Here is a 26,275-nt window from a genome sequence, read left to right as displayed (position 1 = left end):
TTCTCTAGAACGTGGTTAAAAATCATAATAGGGTGATATTTGGAAAGCATAGCAGTTAGTTGGATTCCTGGTAATTCTTCTCCAGCTTTCTCGGATTTCAGGTAGTTGAGGAAAGCAGAGAGAAGACAGGCTAGGGCTGCTCATGACTCCAAGAATGTTGAATGGATCTTTGTAAACTGTTTGCACAGTAACCCTGATCCTCCTTCCATACACACATGATAGTTTTGTGCGTGTGGGTTTGAGCTTCTCGACCAAACATAAAAGCCCGCTTTTCTGTAAAAATTAAAAACGGGCTCAATCAGTCTTCATTATACTAACACTTAAATAGGGTGTAAAACTCCCACATTGAGGTGCTGAGATGAAGCACAAAGACAACATATGCAGGTCGTTTGTCGCTCGGGTAAGGACTATATCAGAGTTACCTCTGTGCCTCCAGAGTTGCAAAACCTCATCAGAGGATGTCATTCATTTATTTATCCGATCACTCAAAATGTATTTATTGAGCTACGAGTTATGCCCAGAACTAAAGATACGATGACAAACAAGACGGATGAAGCCCCTGCCCTCATAGAGCATGAAGTCTAATAGAAGAAGCAGATACTTAAACAATCAGCTTTTTTATTTTCAAAAATAGCTTTAATTATCTTAATAGAAATTGTGTCCACATTGTTCAAAACCCAAGAAGTACAGAAAAATATACTGTGAAAAGTTTTGTCCTCTACTTGAGCCCTGAGTGCCTCAGTTTCCCTCCTTGGAGCCCCATATTTCTAGTTTCTAAAGTAATTCCTACAGCATTATCAATGCAATACTTAGAGAAGTACAGGGTGCATGAGGGACCACTGCAGGGTCCCTAAGCCAGTCCAGGGAGTAGGGAATGAATGAATGAATGAATGAATGAACAGATGACCAAGTAGGTATTTCCCTAAGACCCCAATTCCGCGGAGGAAGAGAAGGAAAAGTGAGGAAGGACCACCAGCCATGGACAGTGGGTTCCATAAGCCCTTGCATGGTCACCAGCTGGCCAGAACCTACCATGATCCCCAAGTCAACTCTGTCCCTTGCCAGCCACTGATCCAGACATCACCAATTAATCCAGCAGCAGAAACATTCAGGGTGGCACATTGTGTTTAGCATCAGACCTATATGTTTGGAATGTTCTGCCCAAATCTGCACATACTTGTGTATATATCAGAACTCGTTCCCTGGTTTTTGGTTCTAAGATAAAGCGGCTCCAAAGAACCTTGAGTCACAGACTAGAGAGATTGGCAGAGGGACTGGGAGAACTTTACTGGGAAGAGGTTCTTCCTCTCTCCAAGCTGCCATGGAATTTTTCTCCAGTATCTGTCACCAGAAAGAAAGCAGAGTCATAAGCAATAATAACCCCATAACGTGTCAGGTAGATACTATCTCCTTTTGGGGGGTTGAGAGACACTGAGTGACTTTGCCCAGAATCACCTAGGCAACAGAGCTGGGATTTGAACCTGTGTCTGCCTGCCTCAAAGCCCTCCTCACCCACTGCAAGCCTCTGCTCCTCAGAGAAGCTGTGTTATTTGAGCCACACATCCTCCCCTCAGGGCTTCTGGGGAAGCCAATGATTCTCCTACACTAATCTCACCAAATACCCCGAACTTCCAGAGAGAAATCATTTGAATCTTTAGGATATTATAGGCATAGTACCTCAGGCCTGTGAGGTTTCCAAGGTCCTGAAACAATATAGTCACAGCCCAGAAAGATTTACTGGCTCCAAATTTTTAAAACAAGAGCGCAAAATTAAAATGAATATTTAATAAAATAGCTATGGAGAGATTCCTGTCTACGAGTCAACCATAACTGAATCCAGCTCTTACATATTTATATATAGATATAGTATAATAAAGATTCCTGAGAACACAGTGAACCTTCTTTTCTTTGTCTTAATGAAGTTCAGAACTGTTATAGTCCTTTCCTATTTTTTAACAACAAAAATGTATATCCGGTATGGGAAGTGAGGTGCATTTTGATGTGTCAGGTACGACATGGGTCTTAGGAAGCTCCCAGGGTAGCGTGAGGAGCCTGGAGAGGGGTAGGGGACAAGCACTCACATGGGGGCCTGTCCTCACCTCACAGCTGTTCTGAGATCAAGACCACGGCAGCCAAGGTCTGCAGCCCCCAGCCTTGCCCTCAGCAGCAGGGCCTCTCTGGATTTCTGTTTCCCCAGTTTAAACAAAAGCCTGAGGGATGCCTGCCCAGCAGGCTGAAGCACCAAAGCTCTGGGGATCAGGGGGAACAAAAGCAGAGGGAAAGCAGAGTGCTGACAGGGCCAGAGGCCATCGGCCACAGGGCTATAAAGGGCAGGGCCGCAGAGGAAGTGGCACCAGATGGAGACCCAGACTGTGCAGCAGGAGCTGGGTGAGTAAGGTCCTGCAGGTGTCCTGGCCCTTCCATTCCTTCCCCTGCAGAGACATGCCCAGGAGGGGCCCTGCTTTTTCTGTCTTGTGGTCAGAGCCTCGGAGGATGGCTAGAGGAGAGTAGGGAACACGGGGAGTGGGGAGGCAGCCTGCTCTCGCCACCCCAAGAGGAGTGGCAAGTGCCATTTATGTGGCAATAAACACTGGCCTAGCAGTTATGGCTGGGAGGGGGCAAGGGGCTCCAAGAAATGAGCAGCTTCCTGAGGCACAGGGAGAAGCCACGGGGGGCAGGAGCTGGGAAATACTTACTCAGAGGTTCAGAATGGAAAGATAGATCACAGAGTTTACATGCATCAGTCCCTGGGCCTAACACTGGCCCCAAAGAAGGGCCATGAATGGCTGTTCTGAGCCATGAAACCTGCCTGTCTCGTTCCCTCCTCCCCTCCCTCCTAGCTTTCCTTCCTTTTACACTTCCTACCATCTTTTCTGTCAACCTCTGACAGAACCTCTGTGAGCCTCAATATCCTCATCTGTAAAATGGGGATAATGATAGTACCTCCCTCATAGGCCTGGTGCAAAGCTCAAATGTATTCATGCATATCAAGCATTTAGAACAGAGCCTGGCATAGAGTGAGCCACTGTTGGCTATCATTACCCCCTTTTCTTGCTCACTTTCCTTCGGTAAGTCTTTTTCTTTTTTTTTTTTTTAAGTGTTTATTTATTTTTGAGTGAGAGAGAGAAAGGGAAAGACAGCATGCGCCAGGGAGGGGCAGAGAGAGAGGGAGACAGAAGATCCCAAGCCGGCTCTGCACCGAGAGCAGACAGCCCGATGTGGGGCTCGAACTCACAAACCCCGAGATCATGACCTGAACTGAAGTCAGACGCTCAATTGACTGAGCCACCCAGGTGCCCCTCAATAAGTCTTTTCCGATGCCACCCATCCTCCCCCACAACCCCGTACTGCCCGGACTTGGGGCTCAGCACGGTGCCACATCGATCAGTCAGAGGAGACCCAGACCCTGCCATTGAGATGTTCACCCAGGACACATTCGATAGAAAGGTCGGTACTCTTATGAGTGCCAGAAATCAGGAAAGAAAGCAATTCACCACAGGCTGGAAAAGCAGCAATGTCTCTCTGAGGAGGCCAGGCCAAGGCCAGGGAGGCCTAGAAGACAGAGATGGAGGGAGGGAATGGTGGCCTGGTCATGCTTGGCTGGTTGGCTGGAGGCTGTGTGGAGCCAGGTGGGAGGGGACCACACATTGGTAATATGAGGGTCTGGTCTAGATGCTTGCCAAGGAGTTTATACTGGGGTGCTTGAGACCTAGGCAATGCTGCCCCCCATAGGGGGGTTCCTGGAGGCAGGCAAGAGGGCGACAGCCACACTAATCAAGAGGTCATGTCACCTGTGCGGTGTTTCACCTGTATTACTGCTAATCATTTCAATAACTGCACACAGAAGCTTTACTGATGGAAAACAACTAGTGAGAGGCAGAGCCAGGATCCTAACCAAAGTCTATCTGTTGGACCTGATGCCCCCTTTCCTTTTCCTGTGCTCTATCACCTCATCCTCTCCCCATGAGGCCAAGTCACTGATATGTGTTTTGTCTTCCAGAAGCCCTTCCAACCACCAAGATGGCTCAAACAAACCCCATGCCGGGGTCCGTGGGGCCATGGAAGGTAAGCTCCCTGCCGTCACATGGAATATTGAGTAGTTCCACAGAGCAGAGTATGAGATCCTGCCACAGAGCAGGGCCGTGTTTTTTCCACGCAACAATGACCGACCAATAAAATGCCAGTTTTAGGGGAAGGGTCTACCCACCGTTGAGATGCTGTCTCAGGATGGATCTTTCAGAATACCCCATTTAGACAGAAGGATGACCCTGGAAGCCCAAATGATACCTAGTTCTCTAGGTCACCTCTCCACCACACTACTAAAATCATCTTAAAATAGAGCAGCCCAGAGTGGATTATGATGCCATGGAGAAACCGGGGGCCCAGAAACGAAGAGATCCCACCAGATCCCAAACCAGGACTCCTGACTCCCAACCTGAACTTGATTGCAACCATTTCCTGAAGTGGCTGAAACTCAGCTTTTCACTGTTTTCCTCAACATCCCTTCAACTGGGTCAACTCTGAGGACAGCTCACAGCTTTGAGGGTCGTCCTCTAGCCAAGGTTCAAGAGCCGAGTTCTAGTACAAGGTATAAAAGGGGTTTATCACAACTCTCCCTTTATACCTTCCATTTCTGTCGAGGATGTGGCTGGAGAAGATAAGAAATAATCCACAGGAAGGCCTGGGACCCAGAATCCTTGGAAGCATGGTGGAATGACTCCACAAGTCCTTGGTCTGTCCACTGGGCTAGCTATTGTCCCTGGCAAACCATTCCTATCATAAGCAAAACCCCACAGTACATCCCTGGGCATGTAAACACCACCAACCAATGGTATTAACTCAAATTCCTTCCTATCCTGTCTATACCGGAAGAGACCCTACCAGGCATCCTGGGCTATAGCTAGTGATGGAAAACACAGGGTCAGACAGAAGTTAAGCTCTTGACCTGGGCCTCTGTTCTTCCTGAGGTACCATATTCTAGCTCTTTCCCTTTCAATTCCATTCAGATAACCATCTATGACCAGGAGAATTTCCAGGGCAAGAGGATGGAGTTCACCAGCTCCTGCCCAAATGTCTCTGAGCGCAGTTTTGATAATGTCCGGTCTCTCAAGGTGGAATGTGGCGCGTGAGTATGGACCCCATAGTCCTTATTTGTGGTCTCTGCAGATGGGGTGTGGAAAGATGTTCACCCAGACTCTAGCCATTTCTTGGAGACAGGCCTCCCTATGGAAGTAATCTCAAAAGAAATCACTACATGTGTAATTTAGTAACGCAAAGCTAGAAGGAACAGGAGGTTCCTAGTTGCTTGCTAGATTGGAGAGGGGGTAAAAACATGTAGACCATGCGGTGGGGCAGTGACAGTCGTTAGATCTGTGCCTCCAGAGCCCATAGGCTGCTACCTAGGATTTTCTCAGAATAGCCACAAGACCCTTTAGTTTTTCTTGTCTACAGAAAATAGAGAGGAAACTGTCAAGCTCTTTACGGCTAACTCCTTTCCTGCATGTCCCAGGGCAGCCACTACTGGCTAATTTCTCTATGTGCGAAGGAACTCAACCCCAGAACTTGAGAGCCATATTAGTTCCCAGTGAGTCTTTAGGAGTTTCTTGTTGATGATTAATTTCTTTGGCAAGTTAGACTCTTACTTCCTGACTCTTGGCAGGGAGGTTGAGGCCTTTACCATCAGCCTGAAAACATGAGGAAAGGGCTCTCCTTTGGCCTAAGCAAAACTGGCTCTGCAGTGGATAGGCTTCCACAAGTTGCTCACCACCAAATTGAGTTAACCCTTTAAAGGGAGTAAAATACTTTAAGGGATCATCGGTAACAAAATTGATCTGAGGTGTTTTAATAAATAAGGTATAGGTGTATGATGGTAGGAAAAAACCCACAAAGTTAAAAGGAAACAAGAGACTAGTAATCCATCAGCTGCCTGTTCATCCCTTTGCTTCCTTAGGAAGAAGCCAATAGGTTTGGCTGGAGCCAAAGCAATAGTCAGTCACTAGATCCTGAACCTGGAGCTCCAAGTAGAGAATAAGGTAACCTGGAGAGAAAGGAAATAAAACTTGAGACTGACTTTGCTAATACACATTTCTCAGGTCAGTGAAGTAGACCCTTTCAGTGGAGAATCCCAAAACAAATAGTCCATCTACAAACTTGCTTAATGCAGCTGCCAAGCTCATTCCCCACCTCTTGTGATAAATATTATCACTTCGTCGTATGGCTCTATTGGAATTGGCTTGATAGTTTACCCCACGGTTGACACCTAAAACAAAAGATGCCTTCTCCCTGAGGCCACTCAGGCTCTGAACACCATGATCAAACGTCACTATTTGTCTTTGGCAGCTGGGTTGGTTATGAGCACACCAGCTTCTGTGGGCAACAGTTTATCCTGGAGAGAGGAGAATACCCTCGCTGGGATGCCTGGAGCGGGAGTAATGCCTACCACATTGAGCGCCTCATGTCCTTCCGCCCCATCTGTTCAGCTGTGAGTCTCTGAAATGTTCACTTCTGTGCATGTTGGGGGGACGCGCGGTAAGAGAGGGTATACAGATGGACTGACATTTAGTATTACTTCTCATCAGTTATGCTGAAATGCAGCAGGAAGGATAAAAGTATAAAAGAGAAGACACTGGTCCAAGTTTGCCATTTGTTTTTTTCCCCACTAAGAGGTATTTTCATTAAGCTAAAAGCAAGGGTGGCAGGAAGTGGATACTCAAGAGCCCAGATCTTCTACAGCGCAGTAGGATAACTGACAGCTAGTTATGCCTGTGTACTTCATACGGGATAGTCTCAGCCTTAATGTTTGTGAAGTATTTATATCCCCTACTGGACTTTAGGTTATTTCCAACACCATACACACACAGGTTTACTTGTTCTATTAATTCCTGTGATCTTTTCTCACATTAGTGAATATTAATCCCTTGGTTGGCTGTTTGCTGCAAGTACTTTTTTCCCTGCTCTTATTATATTTTCTTCATGTCTTTTGTTGTCCCAAAGTATCACATCAGTTATTTGTACATTTTTTTTTTAATGTTTATTTTTGAGAGAGAGAGTGCGAGCAGGGGAGGGGCAGAGGGAGAGGGAGACAGAGAATCTGAAGCAGGCTCCACATTGTCAAACTCAGGTACCTTGAGATCATGACCCGAGCCGAAGTTGGAAGCTCAACCGACTGAGCCACCCAGGTGCCCATTATTTGTACATTTTAAATATTATGGTATTAAACTGGATCGGGCAGGATTAACTCTGACCACCATATTGCCTGCAATATTCTTACAATCAATGATCATGTACTTCCTTCTGTAACCAGAAGTGTTTTGAATTTGAAAAATATGGTAATTAAAGAATTAAGATGACAGCCATAACGCTTATGCCAAATGGTTTTTAAAAATTTCTGGGTTACAGAATCATAAGGAGTCGAAGATTACCATCTTTGAGAAGGAAAACTTCATTGGACGCCAATGGGAGATCTGTGATGACTACCCCTCCTTGCAAGCCATGGGTTGGCTCAACAACGAAGTTGGTTCCATGAAGATACAATGTGGGGCGTAAGTGCAAAAACAGGGTTGGGGTACATTTCAAAGTAACTCTTGCAACTGTAAGCCTTGTGAATATTAATACATCGATGGTTACATCTTATCAGATTTCATACATTAGATCATAATTGGTATGGGTGGCACATTGTAGTTATTACTGATATTCAAATTTCAAGTTGTTGGCCCTCTCAAATATTCCTCTGTGGAAGCATTTATGCTGACTACTCTTTTACGTTTTTTTCATGACCAAGGTTCATTTTCAACTATCTGTAGCCATATTATGCTCATGAACAGTGCCTGGCACATTTAGGATGCCTCTTGTTTTCTTAACCTACAAGCATTCTCAATCAGTTGTGTTGAGAAAAGAGGCTCCTGGCCAGGTATTGACCAGGTTCCTAATTTTAATAACCTAATGTGCTTTGGATTTTCTAGCTGGGTCTGCTACCAGTACCCTGGATACCGTGGGTATCAATATATCTTGGAAAGTGACCACCACGGAGGAGACTATAAACACTGGAGAGAGTGGGGTTCTCACGCCCAGACTTCCCAGATTCAATCGATTCGCCGTATCCAACAGTAGTGGATTAAAAGCCCCAAAGTAAGAGAAACCTTGCTAAGCAATCTAGAATGAGTTTTATGTTAGCTGCTGAAATCCACAATAAATGTCATTAAAAACAACAACTGTGTAGACTGAACTAACTACCATACTTTTATATAAATCACGCTCGTGGGGCTGAGAATTTATAAAGACAAGCTTCGGTAAAATTCCGAATTCCCTTTTGTATCTTTGCAGGTCACTCACCAGACCAGATACAATTATCCTAACTCAAAGAACATAAAAACATATGAAGTCTATCAGTCTACATAGTGACAGACACACTTGTAAATGTTCTCACGTCTCTTCTCATTAGCTACTCTAGTATGTTGGTGTCAGCATTGATTTTTTTCAACTTGTGACAAATCAATGCTAAACAAACTCAGGAAGTTTTTCAAGTAGGCATTGCCATATATTTCTACATAAAGTTACAAATAAACCCAGAATCTTGGCAACTTATTCTAGTTGCTTAATTGCTGAGCTCAATTTTGGCTTATTTCGATTAGAACATACGGCTCAATGGCATGCAAAAAAACCAGGACAGCTGTTCTCACAGCTGATTTTTCAGTAAATACACCAATTCTAAGCACTTTGATAACCTGTATGATTTGTTTTAAAGCCATGACATACGGTCATGGTACACTTAAGATGTACATCTGACCCTTTGAAAAAATTGTCATTATCAAGGCAATAATCTTAAAGTACACAAAAGATAACGCAAACACCACTGAAACTTTAAAACTTTTTATTCAACAATGTACACTTATTGTCTCTTAATTTGATCTACAAATTTCTCAAGTTTTTTTTTTTTCTGATAAAATAAGTAAATCTGGGTATGGATGTAGAGTGTTTGTAATTTATATTTTTAAAACACTGAACATGGAGTAAGACATCGATAAAGGAAGATCATAGTGTAACTGACACTTCCTCAGATTCCATGACATCAGAAACAGCTATGGCAAATACCTAAGCAATTAGCAAAGGGGTAAATTTCTGGCCACTGTTCTTTTATCTAGAAAAGCCCTATCTTTTTTGACTGGGCGAAACAAACACTGAAAAAAATCTTAATTGGGAGAGGGAAGGAAAAACACCCTCCAACATAACTGTAGTCCACTAAGTATCCTTTCCCCCATATCAAAAAGAGGTAACTCAGCTTGTGAGTGCTGATGCACACAAGACACAGAAATTATTTTGCTCCTTCAGTACATACTGAACATAAGTGAACTAGTGACAGATGCTGAGGAGTAGCCATATCATCTAAGATGATGCTACACTTCTCCCGTTTATGCCTTTTAAGGCCAGCCGTCATGGGTTACTTTTCCAATCTTGACTACTAGATTTAGTTTTTAACTGTCACTTTCAGAAGGATGGATTTTGCGGTTTTCAAAGTCAACAACATACAGTAAGAGCATACTTGATGACAGAGAAGTAACCCTCCTCTATAGGTAGGAAAACCCTTACAAATCAGAAATATTTCTTTTATATTGAGGAGCATGGGGAAAATACCACTAGCATTATCTTCTACTTAAGCTTATTAGCCTCTTCTATAAAAGCCCTAAGGAGATTACAAAACAATGTTTTAAAAGATGGTTTGACAAACCTGGCCAGTACATCTACACAATCTTTTAAGTACACATACATGTGAAGTAAAGCTATTTAGTACATGCAGACTGCAGCAATTTAACCAAATTCGCCCAATTCCTAAACTTATGCTAATCAGCTTGGGCAATTTTTAAAAGATACACATTATCTTTAAAACAACCTGTGCTTTGAATTTTAAACAGTTGAATGATTCTAATCTCAAGTCATTCACTCAGTAAAACCAAACATGTGCTAAAGCAATAAAGGTAAAAAGGCTATCCTACCTTTAAACCAGGCTTAAGACAGAACTGTCACAGAACTCCATGTGGCAAAGGTCCTTCCCTCTTATTTGTTTGAATTACCTTCCATTTCTGTTTGACCAAATAAACCAAAATTTCCACGAGGAAGAGCATCCAAAAGTTTGTAAAGCTGATAAAACTGCCCTGTTTCAAGAAAAGCCCTTTAGTAGATACAAGTCCAGCTCTCATTCAAACTGGAGTTTATTAAAATAGGTGCCAGTTTTCCTCTCTTCTAGTTCCGCTGATGAGCTAGCCCAGAACTATTACTTTGAGCCATGTTTCTAAGGATGGTAAAGCTAAGAACAGCACAGTAATAAGGACAGGTCACTTCTGGTAATGACACACAAATTAAACTTTCAAAACATGTGCATAGCTTTATTCATCTACTTAGATCTAACCTTTTCATGGAGCTTCAGCAGAATTCGAGTGTGCAAAATGCATTTCTAAAACGTAATGCAAGCAAAGCTTTTCACATTTACACTGGCAGGAAATACAGAGAAACTAACAAGTCACATTAGGGAGAGTTCAGATTTTTTTTTTTTTTTTTTAATGACAAGAATTGCACAGTTCATTATTTTGAGACAATTGTTGCAGACATAAATATTTAAAATTTCCTAAGCCAAGGTGCTTTAACAATAAAAATTTTTAAGTTGGAAAGAGCCAATAACTTGGATCATAGCTCACATAGAATTCCAAATTAAAGTGGACTCCATTATCTCCCTAGATTTTGCAAACAATGCTTTTCATAACACTTTTTTTTTTTTTTTTTATAACACTAAAGGAGACAGCAAGCTGAAACTTTTTTCAAAGCACACAAGAAATGGTGTCATCACATTACTTGAAGAAGGTGCTGAGGGGGTAAAGGGAGTGAAGAATCCTTTTTACTATTTCCCACTACAGAACAGCCACTAACAGATTAAGAAAAAGAAACAACAAAAAGTAAATTAAATCACTTCCCCAGTTTATAAAACAGTTCCAGTTTGTGACAAGATCTATAACTTTAAACAGAGAGCACCAGTTGGGCGATAGAATGAGCATTTCATACTGCATAAAAATTAGTGAGGTGGTAAGAACCATCAACTATCTCAGGCATTACTACATGGCCTTTCCAAACTTTTTTAATATACATGCAAGGCACATTGATATAAAAATAGATCTCTGGCCAACAAATATATTAAATAAGCAAATTAAAATTTTGGCTTGGCAATATTGGCAACATCAAAATATAACCAGATAGCTTTGGACCACATATCTCATATTCCTCCACCCCATTTGGTGTTTCTTCCTCCATTATTTTGGGTTCAGTCTCCTCCAAGTCTAGGTATGTGCTTGAGAAATGACTTTTCCTCTTGTCAAGTAGCATTCCTACTATATGTAAGTTTATCTTTGCTAAGTAAAAATATACTAGAGAAGCAGAATAGCTGAGTTTTGATGGATTTGATTACACGAAATCTGATTGGCTCGGGATGGCATTATTTCTCCTCTGAATACAAACAAAAAATAAGTCCCCAGCTTATGTAGTAAACAATTGTTTTCTTTCTAAAAGATAAATCAGCAACAACCAATGAAACTTCTTTTAAGCTACTCTTCCCAAATCCTCTTTTTGAGGCAGAGAGAGGGAATAATAGAAACAAAACTAAGATTTAAAAGATTTTCAGTAGTAGAAGACATTTTAAGGCCAAAAAGCGTAATACTAACAGAATTTTTATTTTCCTAAGTTACTGCCCTTCATAGGCCAATACCATAAATAGTTATTTGTACTGATTCCCTCCTGAAGAAAAATTCTAAATTCATTCACTTTTGTTAGTGGCTGTGCTACAGGAAAGGTACTCAAAGCGACTTAGAAACATATGGTATATAGTAATGTAAAAAGTGCATCACATTCTTGATTTTCAGTTTCTCATAGCAGCAGCAGGATTAATCCAAGACAGAGAACAGTTGTATTTCCACTCTAAAAATGCAACAATTCCTAATGAAATGTATTCAAGATTATGAAAGGATCCTCCTCTACAGACGATAATTGAAACAAGACTAATATGACAAACAGGGGCAAACTAAAGGCATTCATTCATATTTACATATTAAAACCATTTTTGTTAACACCAAATCTTTATGTCTAGCAAAAGAAATGTTTACGAATAAAAGACATTACTAAAGCAGTATCCATTTTTTGGAGCCTTTGTTTAGCACCTGAGGAAAAAAGGATCTATGGAAAGCTATAGAATTTACCTCAAGTTGGTTTCTTGGTCTGTAGAGTGTAACTTTGATATACAACAAAAGTGAAACTGAACTGGAAAATGTTTGTAGCTATTTTAATAAGGCTGTAGAAAAGGGATACTGCATTGGAATATGTTTGTAGCTATTTTAGTAAGGCTGTAGAAAAGGGATACTGCAGTATTATAAAATGGCTTTAGAACTCTGGACATAAGCAAAATTGTATGGATAAATAGAGAAGTCTGAACCAGCAATCCCATCACATGTGAGGATGGCTGTTCCATAGGTGTCTTGCCCATAACTGCTATTGGACACTCCCAGTAATGCAGAAGCAACATCCCGCTCATGTTTCCCTGGGTGTTTCTATTATGCAGACAACTTAAAATTCTATTTATTCATATGGAGTAGCAAAACAGTGGGAAATTTAAAACTCACTAAAGCAGTGCATTTGAGGGGGGCCAATGATTTATCATTCTTTAAAACCAGCCCAGGGTGGTCCTGGCTCTCAAACATGTGAACACATTTAAGTATATTTAAAAAGAGACGTTTTAAGATATTCAAAGTATAAGCCCATCTTTCTCACCATAAAATAATCCTGGTGCTCTGCTGATTAATCACATTAATAAAAATAACATCAGCATTAAGAACTAATGATACCCTATGTATCTGCAAACTTCGAGCAGCTATCATACATACTTCTAGTCTTGTCCTCTGCCCCTCTAATTTTGGGGGAAAAAACAGATGAGCAAATCCTACCCTCTTTCAAAACCCAGCAGTTAAGTTATGGGTAGGACTGCTAAAGAACACAGCCCACCCAAAGAATCTAATTCAACTAGTACCACATCAACAGACCTGATCACAAAAATTATTGTTCATAATATGCATCTGTCCTGCTACAGTCTGTTGTGCAGTTAGCATAGGTATACAAGGATCATGTGTTCATATGACCCAATGGCATAAACTATACTCCTAATCCTTGGAAATGGGACTTTTATTATCTATTTCTCTGAAGAAAGCCTTGACTGAATGATTCTCTCCTTATTTAGAGTTTAAAATCAAAGTCCTCTTCCAGTTTTCCTTGCCTGTAGCCACTGGGTAGGACACAAAATTTCACACTAAATGGCTTTTCTGTGTTTAAAAGTTTTCATTAAAAGATAGACCACTAGATGCCTCCAATTGGTTAGTCACAAGATTAACAACCGAGTATGAAACTACCGCTATGTAGTGTTTTGTGAAAAAACACATTTTGTACTGTGGACAATACTCCTGAGGTTTGCCAGATTTTGCCTAGAAACTGTTATTTGAAAAACCAATGCAGCACTTTTTTTCCTTTATAAAGTTTTTGCAGATTTTGAATGACTGTGTAAGCAGATGATTAGGGGAACAGCAAAATTCTACAATGGAGAGAACTTCTCCAGCCATTTATTCCGAGAGAAAACAAACTGGCATTAACAAATTTCCTAATTATCGTCTATCCCCTCCCAGAAAGGAGGAGGAAGGGCTAACTACAGATGCCGTAAATATACTTCATGTGAAAGTTCATTACTAAGAAAGTCAGAGGAAAGGCTATACAATTAACTTCAGTTCAGCAAAGTGGGGGCGAATAAAGAGAAAGATAAATACACCCTGTCTTTTGTGGGGAAGGGGAATTATTCAAGACATCTACAAGAGAGTGGTATGTGACACAAAAGCCTACAATCAAGACAGATTTAAAAAGAAATCTTCACCCATAATTAGTATCTTCATAGCTATTAAAAAAATAGGTCATGATTTCATTCTTAGTGCCATTTTTCAAATACTACCCCTTTTTAGGATTAAAACCACCTGACTTTTAAATTCTGTGTAATGAAAACAAATGGCACAAAATAAATACAAGTTCATTCTCTGAATACTAATATAATGTCTTACACACATTCATTTACTAATTTTTACTATCTCCATCTGTCCCTCACACACACACACACGCACACGCACGTGCACACACACACACACACACACACACACACACACACACTCCTTTTTCAGTCTTTATAATGGAGGGATGTTAAAAATCCCCTCTAGACTGTATTTGGTTTATGCTACAGTACTAATACTCTGAGTTGAAGGAAAATTCTGTATACCAAACAATAACACATTAATGTTATTTAAATGTGCTAAATTAATCACAGCTGAAGTTTGTTTAGAAGCTTACACAAAAATAATCAGAAAACAAATCAACTCTTAAGATTTTTTTTTTTTTTTAATAAGTGCTCTGTAAGGAATTGTGTGAGGACCTAAGGAGAAAGACTGCGACAAGTAGAGTTAAGTGTTACCAAACAGCACAAAGGAGATTTGTCCCAAAGTCCTGCTTGTACCTAGGCAATTAAATCCATTACCCAATGCCCAAAAATACTGACAATATGATGGGGCACTAGGGTTCCCAGAAAGAGACACTCCTAACTATATATCTCTAACCATATAATCAAGGAAATTTCAGTGGAGAAAATCAGGGTGAAATGTTGCATTGTTTCATTTAGAAGTGACACTCTCAAAAACCTTTGGACAAACAGATAAGGGATACATTCTTTTTGGCTTCTCTAAACATGGAGGCCTGAGGGCTATGGGAAGGGAAGTAGAAAAGCAACAAGAGATTTCTAAAGATATTTTTTAAGTAAGTGTTGCCTCTAAATTAAAAAGCCCAATTTAGACGGGGGCTGTTTTGTTTTCTTTTTTAAATATATATTCATTCAACCTCTATGTCACAAACCCAGAAAGTTTCTTGTGAGTTGTGAGACAGAAGAGCTTTTAAATTCCAGGCAAGCAAAATGGACATTTTAAAAAAAGAAGGGGGGTGCAGGGGAATCTGGCCCTAAGGCGACAAGTGGTTACACAAGGCAATTGAACACACAGCAGAACTTTAAAACCTATAAAACAAACTGGAGTCTTTTTTTGTCCTTTAATCAACCTTATATCTTTTTTTTATAACTTTTTGAAAATTTTTATTTAAAAAAAAAAAAAACACAAAAACACAGACTTCTTTCACTTCAGTATGTGGTATGTTCATTTTCCAGTTTGTTCAATGCTTTAAAGCTCAAGGATGCCTCTGCTTTCAATTGTACATGGGCCTGAAGCATCCTAGCTTTTGGCAAGCAGGCAGGAGACTCAACAAAAATCAAAATAGGAACAAGGCAGACTAAATGCAGGGCACATCTGTAAACATATTATACATTTGAAAATTACAATATCAGTAAAAGTGATACAGTTTACAGGTGAAATGAAACTATCTGGAACTGGCCTACCACAAGTTTCTGAACCTGGACTGATACAATAAGTTATTATATATATATATATTATGTATAAAAAGTTTTGTTTACATCAAGTGGAATTGGCAATCCATGCTTATACTTTTAAAATCTAAGCAGGGCAGAAATCCAGACTAAAGATATTTTCTCTACTCTAAGTTGAGTCCAACAGCTTCGTTCACAAACTACTTGTTAAAAGTCTCAAATAATCAACAAAACAAGAAAACTCATCCATACTACAGTCGCTCAAAACTGGACATTTCTTAAGCAAAGGGTTTGAGCAAAAGTGGTTACCTTCTCCCCCAAATACCCCAGGGGATCCAGTCTACTTTTATTAGAAGACTACACCTCTCTGTATATAAATGCCCTGCTTTTTTTAACCTGTATTTGACATACATGGATATACTAATTTCTGTGTGTGTGTGATGTGATGCTATGTCAGGCCAGAGAACTTGTTTTTATGCCACTAACATCACCCAATCTTAAATTGGACCCTTAGTTTCTGCACACACACAAAAAAATTTATTTTAGCATGCTATATACAAGCTGCAGTGCAACAGGATGGCAATGTGATGATAAGACAGGGCTAATGCTCTTCTCTGCCCAAAAGAAAATTTCCAGAATTTCACATTATTTTCCTTAAAAAACCCATTTTGCTCTAGTAATAAAATATATTTATTAAGATATAATTAGAAGCTAATAAGCTCAGAAGTATAGTTTGCATGGAAACACACCTTCTGCAGGCAGGGTTTATCACCTCCTCACTGGCTAAAAACATGAAAAGTTTTCTAGTTTTCATGGAGTTTTTTCTTCCCCTTTTAGATATTTCTGAGAAATTAAAAGAGAATTTACAGAAAGGTACAGAAGTTTCTCTTTCGATGTTCAATGAAAAACAAGGAAAACAGCACATTTAGTGTTAGTGACAGAGAGCAAGTCTGGAGCACCTACAGTTGAAAAGCAGAGTATATTTTTGCTCCCACTTATACAATTACATTAAAATATGGGCAAAGGAATATTTTTCCATATTAAATATCTAAAGCCAATTGTTTGTTCTGTAACTTTTCTTTAAATGACACTCATGGATTCTTCACTTGTTAAAGTCCAATATGTAACCAAAGCCAAGTGAACTATGTACCACCAACTATTCCAGAATTATAGAACTTCAATGCCCTCCCCTATCCCCACCCCACAAAAAATAAAAGGAAAGAAAGAAAAATTTCCCCAACACCCCACAGAGGCTGCTTAACTCCTGGCAAGACATGCAAATCATATTCGCTAAAAAAAATACACCCCTGCAAACTTCAAGGCATTTATCCAGCATTCTCGCAGGGCTCAAAGTATAACCAAAAGATCAAAGGAGGAGTGGGGGAAATGTTGAATCATTCTGGGTTCCCCGTGATTAGTGTATCACTTTAGTCACAGAACAAGATACAGAGATCTTTTAAGTGGATTTGCCTTTCCAGTGGGTCATTTGTTGCCCAAGTTGATGACAGCAGGAACTTTAGAACCACGCTTGGTAATAAGTCTGTATTCATTAATCACTTGCATTCACACTTAAAAACAAAAACTAACAAAAGAAAAAAGAAAAAAAAAACAAAAAACTATTCAGTACCGGAGATTAAATAACCATGTGTAGTCTCTTGAAATAAATTTTGATTCCTTATGAAGTCTAATTACTTTCAGTTGCCTTTTTTTAAATAACTATATATATATATGTATATATATATATTTGTATATATTATCCTGTGATTCTACTTATGGTTCCTCTGCTGCGTTGAAGATCTAGGAGCATAAAAGCCTTGTGTCCCCCATGAACGGTGGCTCTAATGCTGCAGAAAAGTTACAAATAGGCAGTCTGGTCCTTCATTGATCTGGACTATCCATGGCTTCATTGTAAGTGATTATCCTTTTGGGATCTGGAAGGAAGGTTAAAAAATAAATACATAAATAAATATAAGGTTTGGAATCCCAAAATGCCCATGTTCCACAACAAATTCCAAATAACCATCATCATTTTAGCTGCCTCTTTTTTTTTATGAAAACAATTTAAAGACCACTTCTTTGTAGTAACACATGTATGATCACAACCCAATAGTCTGGCATTTCCAGCAATAGGGTCCTCTAACCAGTGAGGGCTTCAACTCCTACAGATTAGAGAGGGGTTGAGTTCAGTTAACAAGGGTTATTTCAATGTGTTTCTCCCAATTATAAAAGCAGTACATTTGAAAAAAGCAAAAAACAAAAAACAACAAAAAAAAAGCTTCAATCATCAATAATCTAATACTAAAATAAACACTTGGATTTACTTATTTTTGTTCTTAGCAAAATGAGGCCAAAATTTATTTTAACCATAGTGGAGTGTCTAGTAAGGAACTGTTCCAGTTGGTATCTAGCACCAAAAACTTCAGGTTAAGTTTGGCAAAACTATCTGTTCAGTTCTAAACATGACTTATTTCTTCCTTCCTCCAAATTTCACATAGAACCACCAGTCTTTATTCTTACCAGTAGCAAAAACCTGTGATCACCTGGGTTCAAAGTATAAAATAGTCAGAGTATGTCTAGGCAAAAATTCCACTGTTCTTCTGAATTCCAATTATTTAGCTGTATGCTACACCCTCTTCTGGAGAGGCAATGATTCTGTTGCACACCATTTCTGCCTATCATATGAATTTTTAAAAGTATACATACTTTTAGTAAAAATTAGGAAACCAATAAAACATGTCACCTAACGGAAAAGTATATAAAGACCTAAAAATAATATTAAAGATCTCAAGCTCACTTCAGCTTAAGAGTCAATCTAATTTAGTGCAGAGATAATATAATATCCTTTTTAGGACTGCAACAGCCATGCTCTAGCATCCTGCCATGAATAGAATGCTCATTCTTAATAGTTAATAGCCATCTTACAGTCAATATAGGTAGGTCTACTTTTGCCGACTGTATTTTCTAGTTCTACCTTTTTTTCACTTGTATTTGAACAAGAAAGCACACAGAAAGCAACTCAAAATAATTTAAGAGCTTGCTAGTTATATTCAGGCCACAGCTGTGTTAGACAAAAGACCTGGCCTAAGTACAAGAGAGAGGTGGAAGGAGGAACAATGCTGGGGGGAAATCAGGGAAACCTACATTTAATCTTGCCACTTTCTAGCTTACATAATAACATCTCTCATTTATATTAACTAGCAAAGTAGATGGGAAATAGGATGCAATTCAGCTACAGGGTTCTGAAAGCCCAAATGTATTAGCTATTAGTTCTCCAGGCTAAAACTTTATTTCAGGTATTCCAAAGCTACCACATTTTAATATTTGGAAAAGCACATAATTATAACCAATTTAAAATTTTTGAAAATTCCAAATATCCCAGATGTGAATTATTCAGTCCCTTTGCCTTCTTGCTATTCACATCTTATACTTGTAGTTTATAAAGGAAGCTAATTTGCTATTCTTAAGATTTTTTTTTTAACGTTTATTTATTTTTGAGACAGAGCATGAACGGGGGAGGGGCAGAGAGAGAGGGAGACACAGAATCGGAAGCAGGCTCCAGGCTCTGAGCCATCAGCCCAGAGCCCAACGCGGGGCTTGAACTCACGGACCGCGAGATCGTGACCTGAGCTGAAGTCGGATGCCCAACCGACTAAGCCACCCAGGTGCCCCAAGATTTTTAACCATCTATTATTTCAGAGAATATACAGCCCAAATAAGGTTTCTAAGACAGCTAGTATTTTTCTGAACCATGAATTTCAGTTCTTGGGCTACCACTTGTCTACCACACAAAACAGATAAAGAATGGCTATAAGTGGAAACACTTATTCATGTTGGTTTCCTAGATTAAAAATATTTATGTTCTTACTTTCACAGAGGAGGGAAAAATGTAGCTTCTTCACCTAACAAGTAAAGAGTATTTTCATACATTCTTGTTTCACTTATAGTGTTTCCCCGGATATAAATAATTCAAAATACAAAGACTATTCACTTGGTAGGTGAACTATTCCATGTTATTACCACCCAAACATAACCCAGTTAGTCATTAGTACTAACATTTTAGGTAACCTAACTATTCTTACCTTGCTTCTGCAAATTCCAAACAGATTCCATTTCTGCAAAGAAAAAAAAAAAAACAGGCAGATTATTTTATACAGTAAGTTTTACAGAGCAAAGTTTAAAGCTATGCTTTCCACTTTAAACCTAAAAAATCTAGACTGGTTATTGCCGAGATAGAGGTAGGGTTGAAATAGCACAGTTCTGCTAAATCTCAGACATGACATTCTTATTCTCTTGGAATTCTCAAGAAGTATTCTTCAGATTACCTTAAGGGTTGATTATAGATAGTCAATAATTATCTGAAATCAAACTACCAAGAGAGCAATTCTGTCTACACAAATAGCAAAGATATGCAGAAGAATTCTATAGATAAAATATTTCCTATAATAGCTCATTATTACTAAAAATGAGGTTAAAAAAATTTTTTTAATGTTTACTTATTTTGGGGAGAGAAGGAGAGACAGAGTATGAATGGGGGAGAGGTAGAGAGAGGGAGACACAGAATCTTAAGCAGGCTCCAGGCTCCAAGCTGTCAGCACAGAGCCCAACACGGGGCTTGAACCAATGAACCATGAGATCATGACCTGAGCTTAAGTCGGATGCTTAACCGAGTGAGCCACCTAGGTGCCCCTGAAGTATTTTTTGGCAACCCATCATAACCCAATGAGCTACCCAAGTCTTCTGAATGAAGCATCCAAATTTAATTAAGTATGATGCTTAAAACACCTTATTAAAATTTTACCTAACTCTTTGCTATAGGCAAGTGGTTCTGTTCTTCAAACTACACCTACTCTTATTTTCTTTTTTAATTTTTTTTTAAGTTTATTTGAGAAAGTGAGCGAGCATGAGCAGGGGACAGAGAGAGAGGAAGAGAAAGAATCACAAGAATGCTCCACGCTGTCAGCACAGAGCCCAACACGGGGCTCGAACTCACAAACCCTGAGATCATGACCCAAGCTGAAACCGACAGTCAAAAGCTCAACTGACTGTGCCACCCAGGCGCTCCTAGCCCTACTCTTATTTTTAACCCATAAGGTCAAAATGCTAATCCATACTCCTTTATTAGTAACACACAATCCTCATTTGCTCCAATTCCATTCAAATATGATTATCTACAAGGTGCTTATTACTTTGATATCCCACAGCAAAGAAAATATGTACATGACCAAACTGTAGTGACAGAGAAAAAGCAAGAAAAATTGTATCTGGAAGCATACCAGAAAGCTTCACAGATGGCTTATTTGAAGGCTTGATGCATAAGACAGAAGATGACTATTATACCACAAGCACCTAAGAATGGGGACTTTGAAAGGAAATACCCTATTAAGAGATTTACAATGTAAACAAAGACAACTTAGTAGTAAGAATGAACTATAACTATGACTGAGAATAAGTGCTCTTCCCATGGCCATACAACTACCATTTTAAAAGAAAAAAAAGTTATTTTATTCTCTATTACTGGATTCTGTGTAATTGTTTTCTATATAATTTATCAGTGACCAATTACAGTTAAAGAAAAATAAAACTGAAGCTCATTAAGATAGGATATATCTGGACATAGGTTACAGTTAAGATACAACATAATCCCTTGGGGCGCCTGGGTGGCGCAGTCGGTTAAGCGTCTGACTTCAGCCAGGTCACGATCTCGCGGTCTGTGAGTTCGAGCCCCGCGTCAGGCTCTGGGCTGATGGCTCGGAGCCTGGAGCCTGCTTCCGATTCTGTGTCTCCCTCTCTCTCTGCCCCTCCCCCGTTCATGCTCTGTCTCTCTCTGTCCCAAAAATAAATAAAAAACGTTGAAAAAAAAAAAAAATTAAAAAAAAAAAAAAAAGATACAACATAATCCCTCCCCAGGGCTAAAAGTATATAAATCTAAAATTATTTTTTTTATTTTATGTTTACGGTTGGAGGCAAAGAATGGTAGAATCACATTCTCCCTACTTCCCTGTACTCCTCATGGTATTCACTCCTAAAAACACTTTTAAAGTTTTGAAAATTTATCAGAATTGGATGTTTGGACCAATAGGTTAATTATTCAAAAAAATCAAAGTAATTATCCAGATAAAATTGCATTCAAAGTATCACAACAAGTGCCTGATAAAACAAAAACCGGGAAGTACTTCACTAGTTGTCACTTGGTCCAAGAGCTTAGATGGATGTTATGGGCTTTTAATCGCTGGACAGAGGCCCATCCAAAGATTGGCAGGAAAAGTCTCCTAGGTCTAAGGAGAGAGAATTGTAATCAATCTAATCAGGAAAAAAGAACATAAATCAGAAAAGGCTATTCTAGTCATGGCACTCATATCTATCACTTTAATATAATTTCTAATTCTATTAGTGTTAGACAATTAGGAATAGTTGAAATGGTCATTAGAGCTGTTATCCTACAAATTTCTGTACCTCAGAAGAGCTTTAAGTCCAAAGATAAGTAAGCCTTTCCTTTGTTGACCTATCTTCAAAAAAACTAATTCAACAAACATTTTTTAGTGAAAGTACAGAAATCTCACATTTTGCAACAAATAAATCCCCAAGTTCTGTATGCATCGGTTACCTGATGCTCATTGTTAAGTTTGCTTAATGTAAAAATATATTATTTAGTTGTATGTTTAGAAAAACAAAAACTTTTCATTTTAGCCCCCTAAGCTGTAAAATATCCTTTTCTCTTCCCCACCACAAACCTCAACCTGCCCCTTCCCCTCCCATCTTTTTTTTTTGGGGGGGGGGGGGGGAGGGGACAACACTCAAGATTGTCACAGTAACAACTATACTACTTTAAAGGCAAGCATATAAATGTTAGAGTAAAAATGAAAATAACTATTTCCAGTCACCCAATTTCTTTATTGGATTGAAGACGTTTCCTTAGCTTAAACCAGAACATTCAGCTTTAGGTTTTAAATATATAGATTTTAAATGATTTCTGGTAAGAAAGTTTTATTACCTTCAAACAGGGCTCTGGAATAGTGAATTTGATTATGCCTTTTGAGAAGAGGAAAGAGCCATATGACCTAGCTAAAAATTAGCCATGGGCCAACTTAGCTTCTGGCCAAGAAATAAATCAGCATTATCTTAAGTGTTGAACTGAAAAATGAATGCAATTCCCCTTCTAGTTATTTAATATTAAATACTTCTATAACAAGTAGCAACTTGATTTCCTTGATTAGAATTACAAGTTTCCATGAATCAAAAAGAAAGGGAAATAAATCAAATACTATTTGCATGTTTACTTGCTATGCTTAAACAACCTTACTAAGGCTAACAAGAAGCTAGTAAGAGAGAATATATAGGAAAGAAGTAAATTACATTTTGCCCTCTTTTAAATTACAAGTCTTAATGCAGATTCTAAATATAAAATGAGTTACTCTGTGTAACTGTTTTAATTACCCCAACAGAAAGAAGTTGAAGAGTAAGATACATCCAACTATACAAAATCATTACACAGTAATTAATCTTTCTACTTTTAATAATGCTCCCCACCCCGGTCTTTAACTTCCCAGTTTTTGTTAGAGTTGGATCCCAGTACCCAATTATGCAAATAGTTACTGAAGAAAATTTAACATTCAACTTTCTAAAGCAGATTACTTTCTACAGAGCTCCCTACCATAAATGTCCAATAACCTAAAAATCCTAAATTCTAAGTGGATTAAAAAGTACTATTTAGGGGCTAGGAATATAGACGCAAAAACAAAGGCTCTGCCTCTGTAAACTTCATAGAATATACAACTTTTCTAGGTAGAAGCATCAGCATGGACAAAGCTTGGTGATATTAAAGTATGAGGTGTGCTAAAAGCAGGGGGTCAGCAAAACTGACTTCTATCTTTGCAAATAAAGTTTTATGGAAGAGAGCCACCTCCATTTTATATATTACCCATGACTGTTTTTGTGTACAAGGCAGAATCAAGTAACCAGAATTCCAAGGAGAGACCCTATGGCTCATAAAGCCTAAAATATTTACTATCTGATCACTCACATAAAAAGTTTACTGATCTATGCTTTAGTGGTCACAATTAATTTAGTAAGGCTGAAGTCACTAAGACAAAAAGATTTAGAAAAAACAAGATTCAGGAGCAGAGCTGAAAGTCACTAAGAATGAAAGATATACACACAGATAAATGCTATTCTGCTATTCGGGGGACAGCACAAAGGCACAAATGAAGGAAAGTTTACTGTTTAATCATATAGGTGAAGGAAGTCACTGAAGAGATCTGAGATTATTGTACTAAATATTAGTAATGACTGAAGTTTCAACTAGAGTATGGATGAAATGACAATACAGTAGTCCTCTCCCTTATCTGCAGGAGATACATTAAGACCCTCCCCTCCAGTGGATGCCTAAAACTGCAAATAGTATCACACGCTATATATACTAAGTTTTTTCCTATACATACATACCACATGCCTATGATAAAGTTTAATTTATAAATTAGGCACAGTAAGAGATTAACAGTAAAATAGAACCATTATAACAATACACTGTAAAAAAAGGTTATATCGAGTGTGGGCTCTCTCTCAAACATTGTACTGTACTTACATTCTTCTTGTGATGATGTGAGATGAAAAAATGCCTACATGATGAGATGAAGTGAGATGAATGACAATAGGCACTGTGATGTAGCATTAGACTACTACTGACCTTCTGACGATTCAGAAGGATCATCTGCTTCCAGACCACAGTTGACCGTGGGCAACTGAAACCGCGGAAAGCAAAACCACGGATAAGGTGGGACTACTGTACAGAAAAAGAGCCCAGTAAATGTTACTGCAAAAGTGAAGAAATTAGGACAGCTGTATTAGAGATGGAAAGGAAAAAATGGATATGTTAGAGACAGGATCTATATAACCTAACAATCAGGGTTTGGAATTCCATTTCATATACAAAGAATTGGGAGCGGTGATGCTGAATATACATGGTCTGAACTCAAGGAGTAAAAGCAATTGAAGTTTCGAGCTTAACACACAGCAGCAGAATTGGATGAGATTACCCAGGAGTTTGAGTAGCATGAAAAGGAGACCAAAAGAACATAAACCTTTGAGGAAAAGAGAATGATATAAGGAAGGTTATGCTGAAGATGTACAAAGTAGGAAAGTGGGTTGTTAAGGAAATGCAAATTAGAGAATTTAGGGAGGGAGTGTTCAACTACTGCAATCCTTACTCAAAGTTAAGACACTTAACTTTCTAGTCACCCTCTTTTTTTCTAGCCAGATGTCACTGCCTGGTTCAAGCAATGGTATCTTACAGAACATTTCTGCAGTGTAATCTTTTAACAGGTCTCTCTTGCCCTTAATTGGGCCTTACCTTCTATCTTCTACACCATGGCTAACATTCTTTTCCTCTAAAAATACAAACCTGAGGGGCGCCTAGGTGGCTCAACTGGTTGAGCGACTGACTGGCTCAGGTCATGATCTCACAGTTCATGAGTTCAAGCCCTGCATCATGCTCTGTGCTGACAGCTCAGAGCCTACAGCCTGCTTCAGATTCTGTGTCTCCCCTTCTCTGTGCCCCACCCATGCTCATGCTCTGTCTCTCAATAATAAATAAACATTAAAAATTTTTTTTAAATAAATAAAATACAAACCTGAAAGTGACCAAAACACTTCAGTGGATTCTCACTGCCTACAGGGAGAATGAATCTGTTTGTCTTGTATTACATTTCTAGCACTGGACACAGGTGTACATCAATAAATTGGTTCCACTTCTTTTGAGTCTTGACTAGCCTACCCTGACCCCACCACCCACCTTAAGGGTTTCTCTATGTTCCAAGTGTATTTTATATATTTTTTCTACAGAGCAATCACACTAGTAATATATTTCTTTCCATGTATGTTTCCCTATTAGACCTTAATGACATGAATCCTTATTTCATCTAATTAACACGATTGCTTTGCACAGAGCTTGGTGCCATATGTGAATATTGATTTTGAATGAAATACCACTTGTAAATCAGTCATCAGGAAGTAATAATAGAACAAAGTAGTATTAGGTAGGCCCATTTGAAACTGATATTCAACCTTCTGTGACCTACAAAAACAGTCATTTCATGTGGTCCAGTCAAAATTTCAGCTTTCAATTCTTCAAAGAAAAAGACAAGCTAAGAGGGTTAAAGCCAACTTGAGGCTTATTATTATTATTTTTACTTTTAAGAAGCACAGGTTCCCCCTCACACACACCAAAAAAACAAACAAACAAAATATATAAGGTCAAAAAGAAGACTCCCATAATTAAATATCCCCAGATCAATATGGATCTTGCCTTCCAATCCTTATTCAAGCCATTTAGAACAAATTCTGTAAAATTCAGCAGGGGTAGTGACATTATTAAATTCTACTTTTCCCTCTTCTATTCCAGATTTACCCAATTTTTGATGATTACTGGCTATCTCACCACCATGTTTTTTGCTCTTCTGATTTCCTTTCCCAACCAGTCCACTGTACCTCCCTATTCTTTTGCAAAGAAGGCTGCCAGAAACTTCTCACCCTTTCCTTTTCCATTTTGACTATACCCATAGAGAATTAACAGCTTATTTTCTTTTTTAAAATAAATTTTAGAGGTGCCTGGGTGGCTAAGTCAGTTGGGCCTCCACATTGACAGCACAGAGCCTGCTTGGGATTTTCTTTCCCTCTCTCTCTGCCCCTCCCCAACTCACATGGGATCTCTCAAAATAAATAAATGTTTAAAAAACTTAAGTAAGGGGCACCAAGGTGACTCAGTTGTTTAAGCGTTGACTTCAGCTCTCAGATCAT

At 39.0% G+C, this 26,275-nt stretch overlaps 2 protein-coding genes across 2 annotated transcripts in view; one reads left to right on the top strand and one right to left on the bottom strand.

Annotated features, from left to right (window-relative positions):
- The first annotated feature begins 2,341 nt into the window (after window positions 1–2,341).
- CRYBA1 (crystallin beta A1) lies at window positions 2,342–8,210 on the top strand. Its single transcript, XM_060646860.1, has 6 exons — window positions 2,342–2,388; window positions 4,001–4,065; window positions 5,007–5,125; window positions 6,340–6,481; window positions 7,399–7,541; window positions 7,962–8,210. The coding sequence occupies exons 1-6, from the start codon at window positions 2,358–2,360 to the stop codon at window positions 8,107–8,109; spliced, it is 648 nt and encodes a 215-aa protein (XP_060502843.1). The 5' UTR covers window positions 2,342–2,357; the 3' UTR covers window positions 8,110–8,210.
- NUFIP2 (nuclear FMR1 interacting protein 2) overlaps window positions 8,001–26,275 on the bottom strand; it is a 32,001-nt gene continuing 13,726 nt past the window's right edge. The window contains exons 3-4 of the mRNA XM_060646859.3: window positions 19,564–19,596; window positions 8,001–17,415 (exon numbers count right to left, since the gene is read on the bottom strand). Coding sequence (XP_060502842.1) covers window positions 17,363–17,415; window positions 19,564–19,596 — 86 coding nt within the window. The 3' untranslated portion in view covers window positions 8,001–17,362. The remainder of the gene's footprint in view (window positions 17,416–19,563; window positions 19,597–26,275) is intronic.

Source organism: Panthera onca, chromosome E1 (genome assembly GCF_046562875.1).
Source record: "Panthera onca isolate mPanOnc1 chromosome E1, mPanOnc1 haplotype 2, whole genome shotgun sequence".
Classification (NCBI taxonomy): Eukaryota; Metazoa; Chordata; class Mammalia; order Carnivora; family Felidae; genus Panthera; species Panthera onca.
The sequence above is the reverse complement of the archived record's forward strand: the minus strand, read 5'-3'. Positions and strand labels throughout refer to the sequence as shown.

Excerpts from the sequence above, each read along its gene's own strand:
- CRYBA1 (XM_060646860.1), top strand. The coding sequence starts at position 2,358 with ATGGAGACCCAGACTGTGCAGCAGGAGCTGG. Across the intron at positions 5,126-6,339 it reads CTCAAGGTGGAATGTGGCGC|CTGGGTTGGTTATGAGCACA; the intron begins GTGAGTATGGAC and ends TGTCTTTGGCAG. Across the intron at positions 7,542-7,961 it reads ATGAAGATACAATGTGGGGC|CTGGGTCTGCTACCAGTACC; the intron begins GTAAGTGCAAAA and ends TGGATTTTCTAG.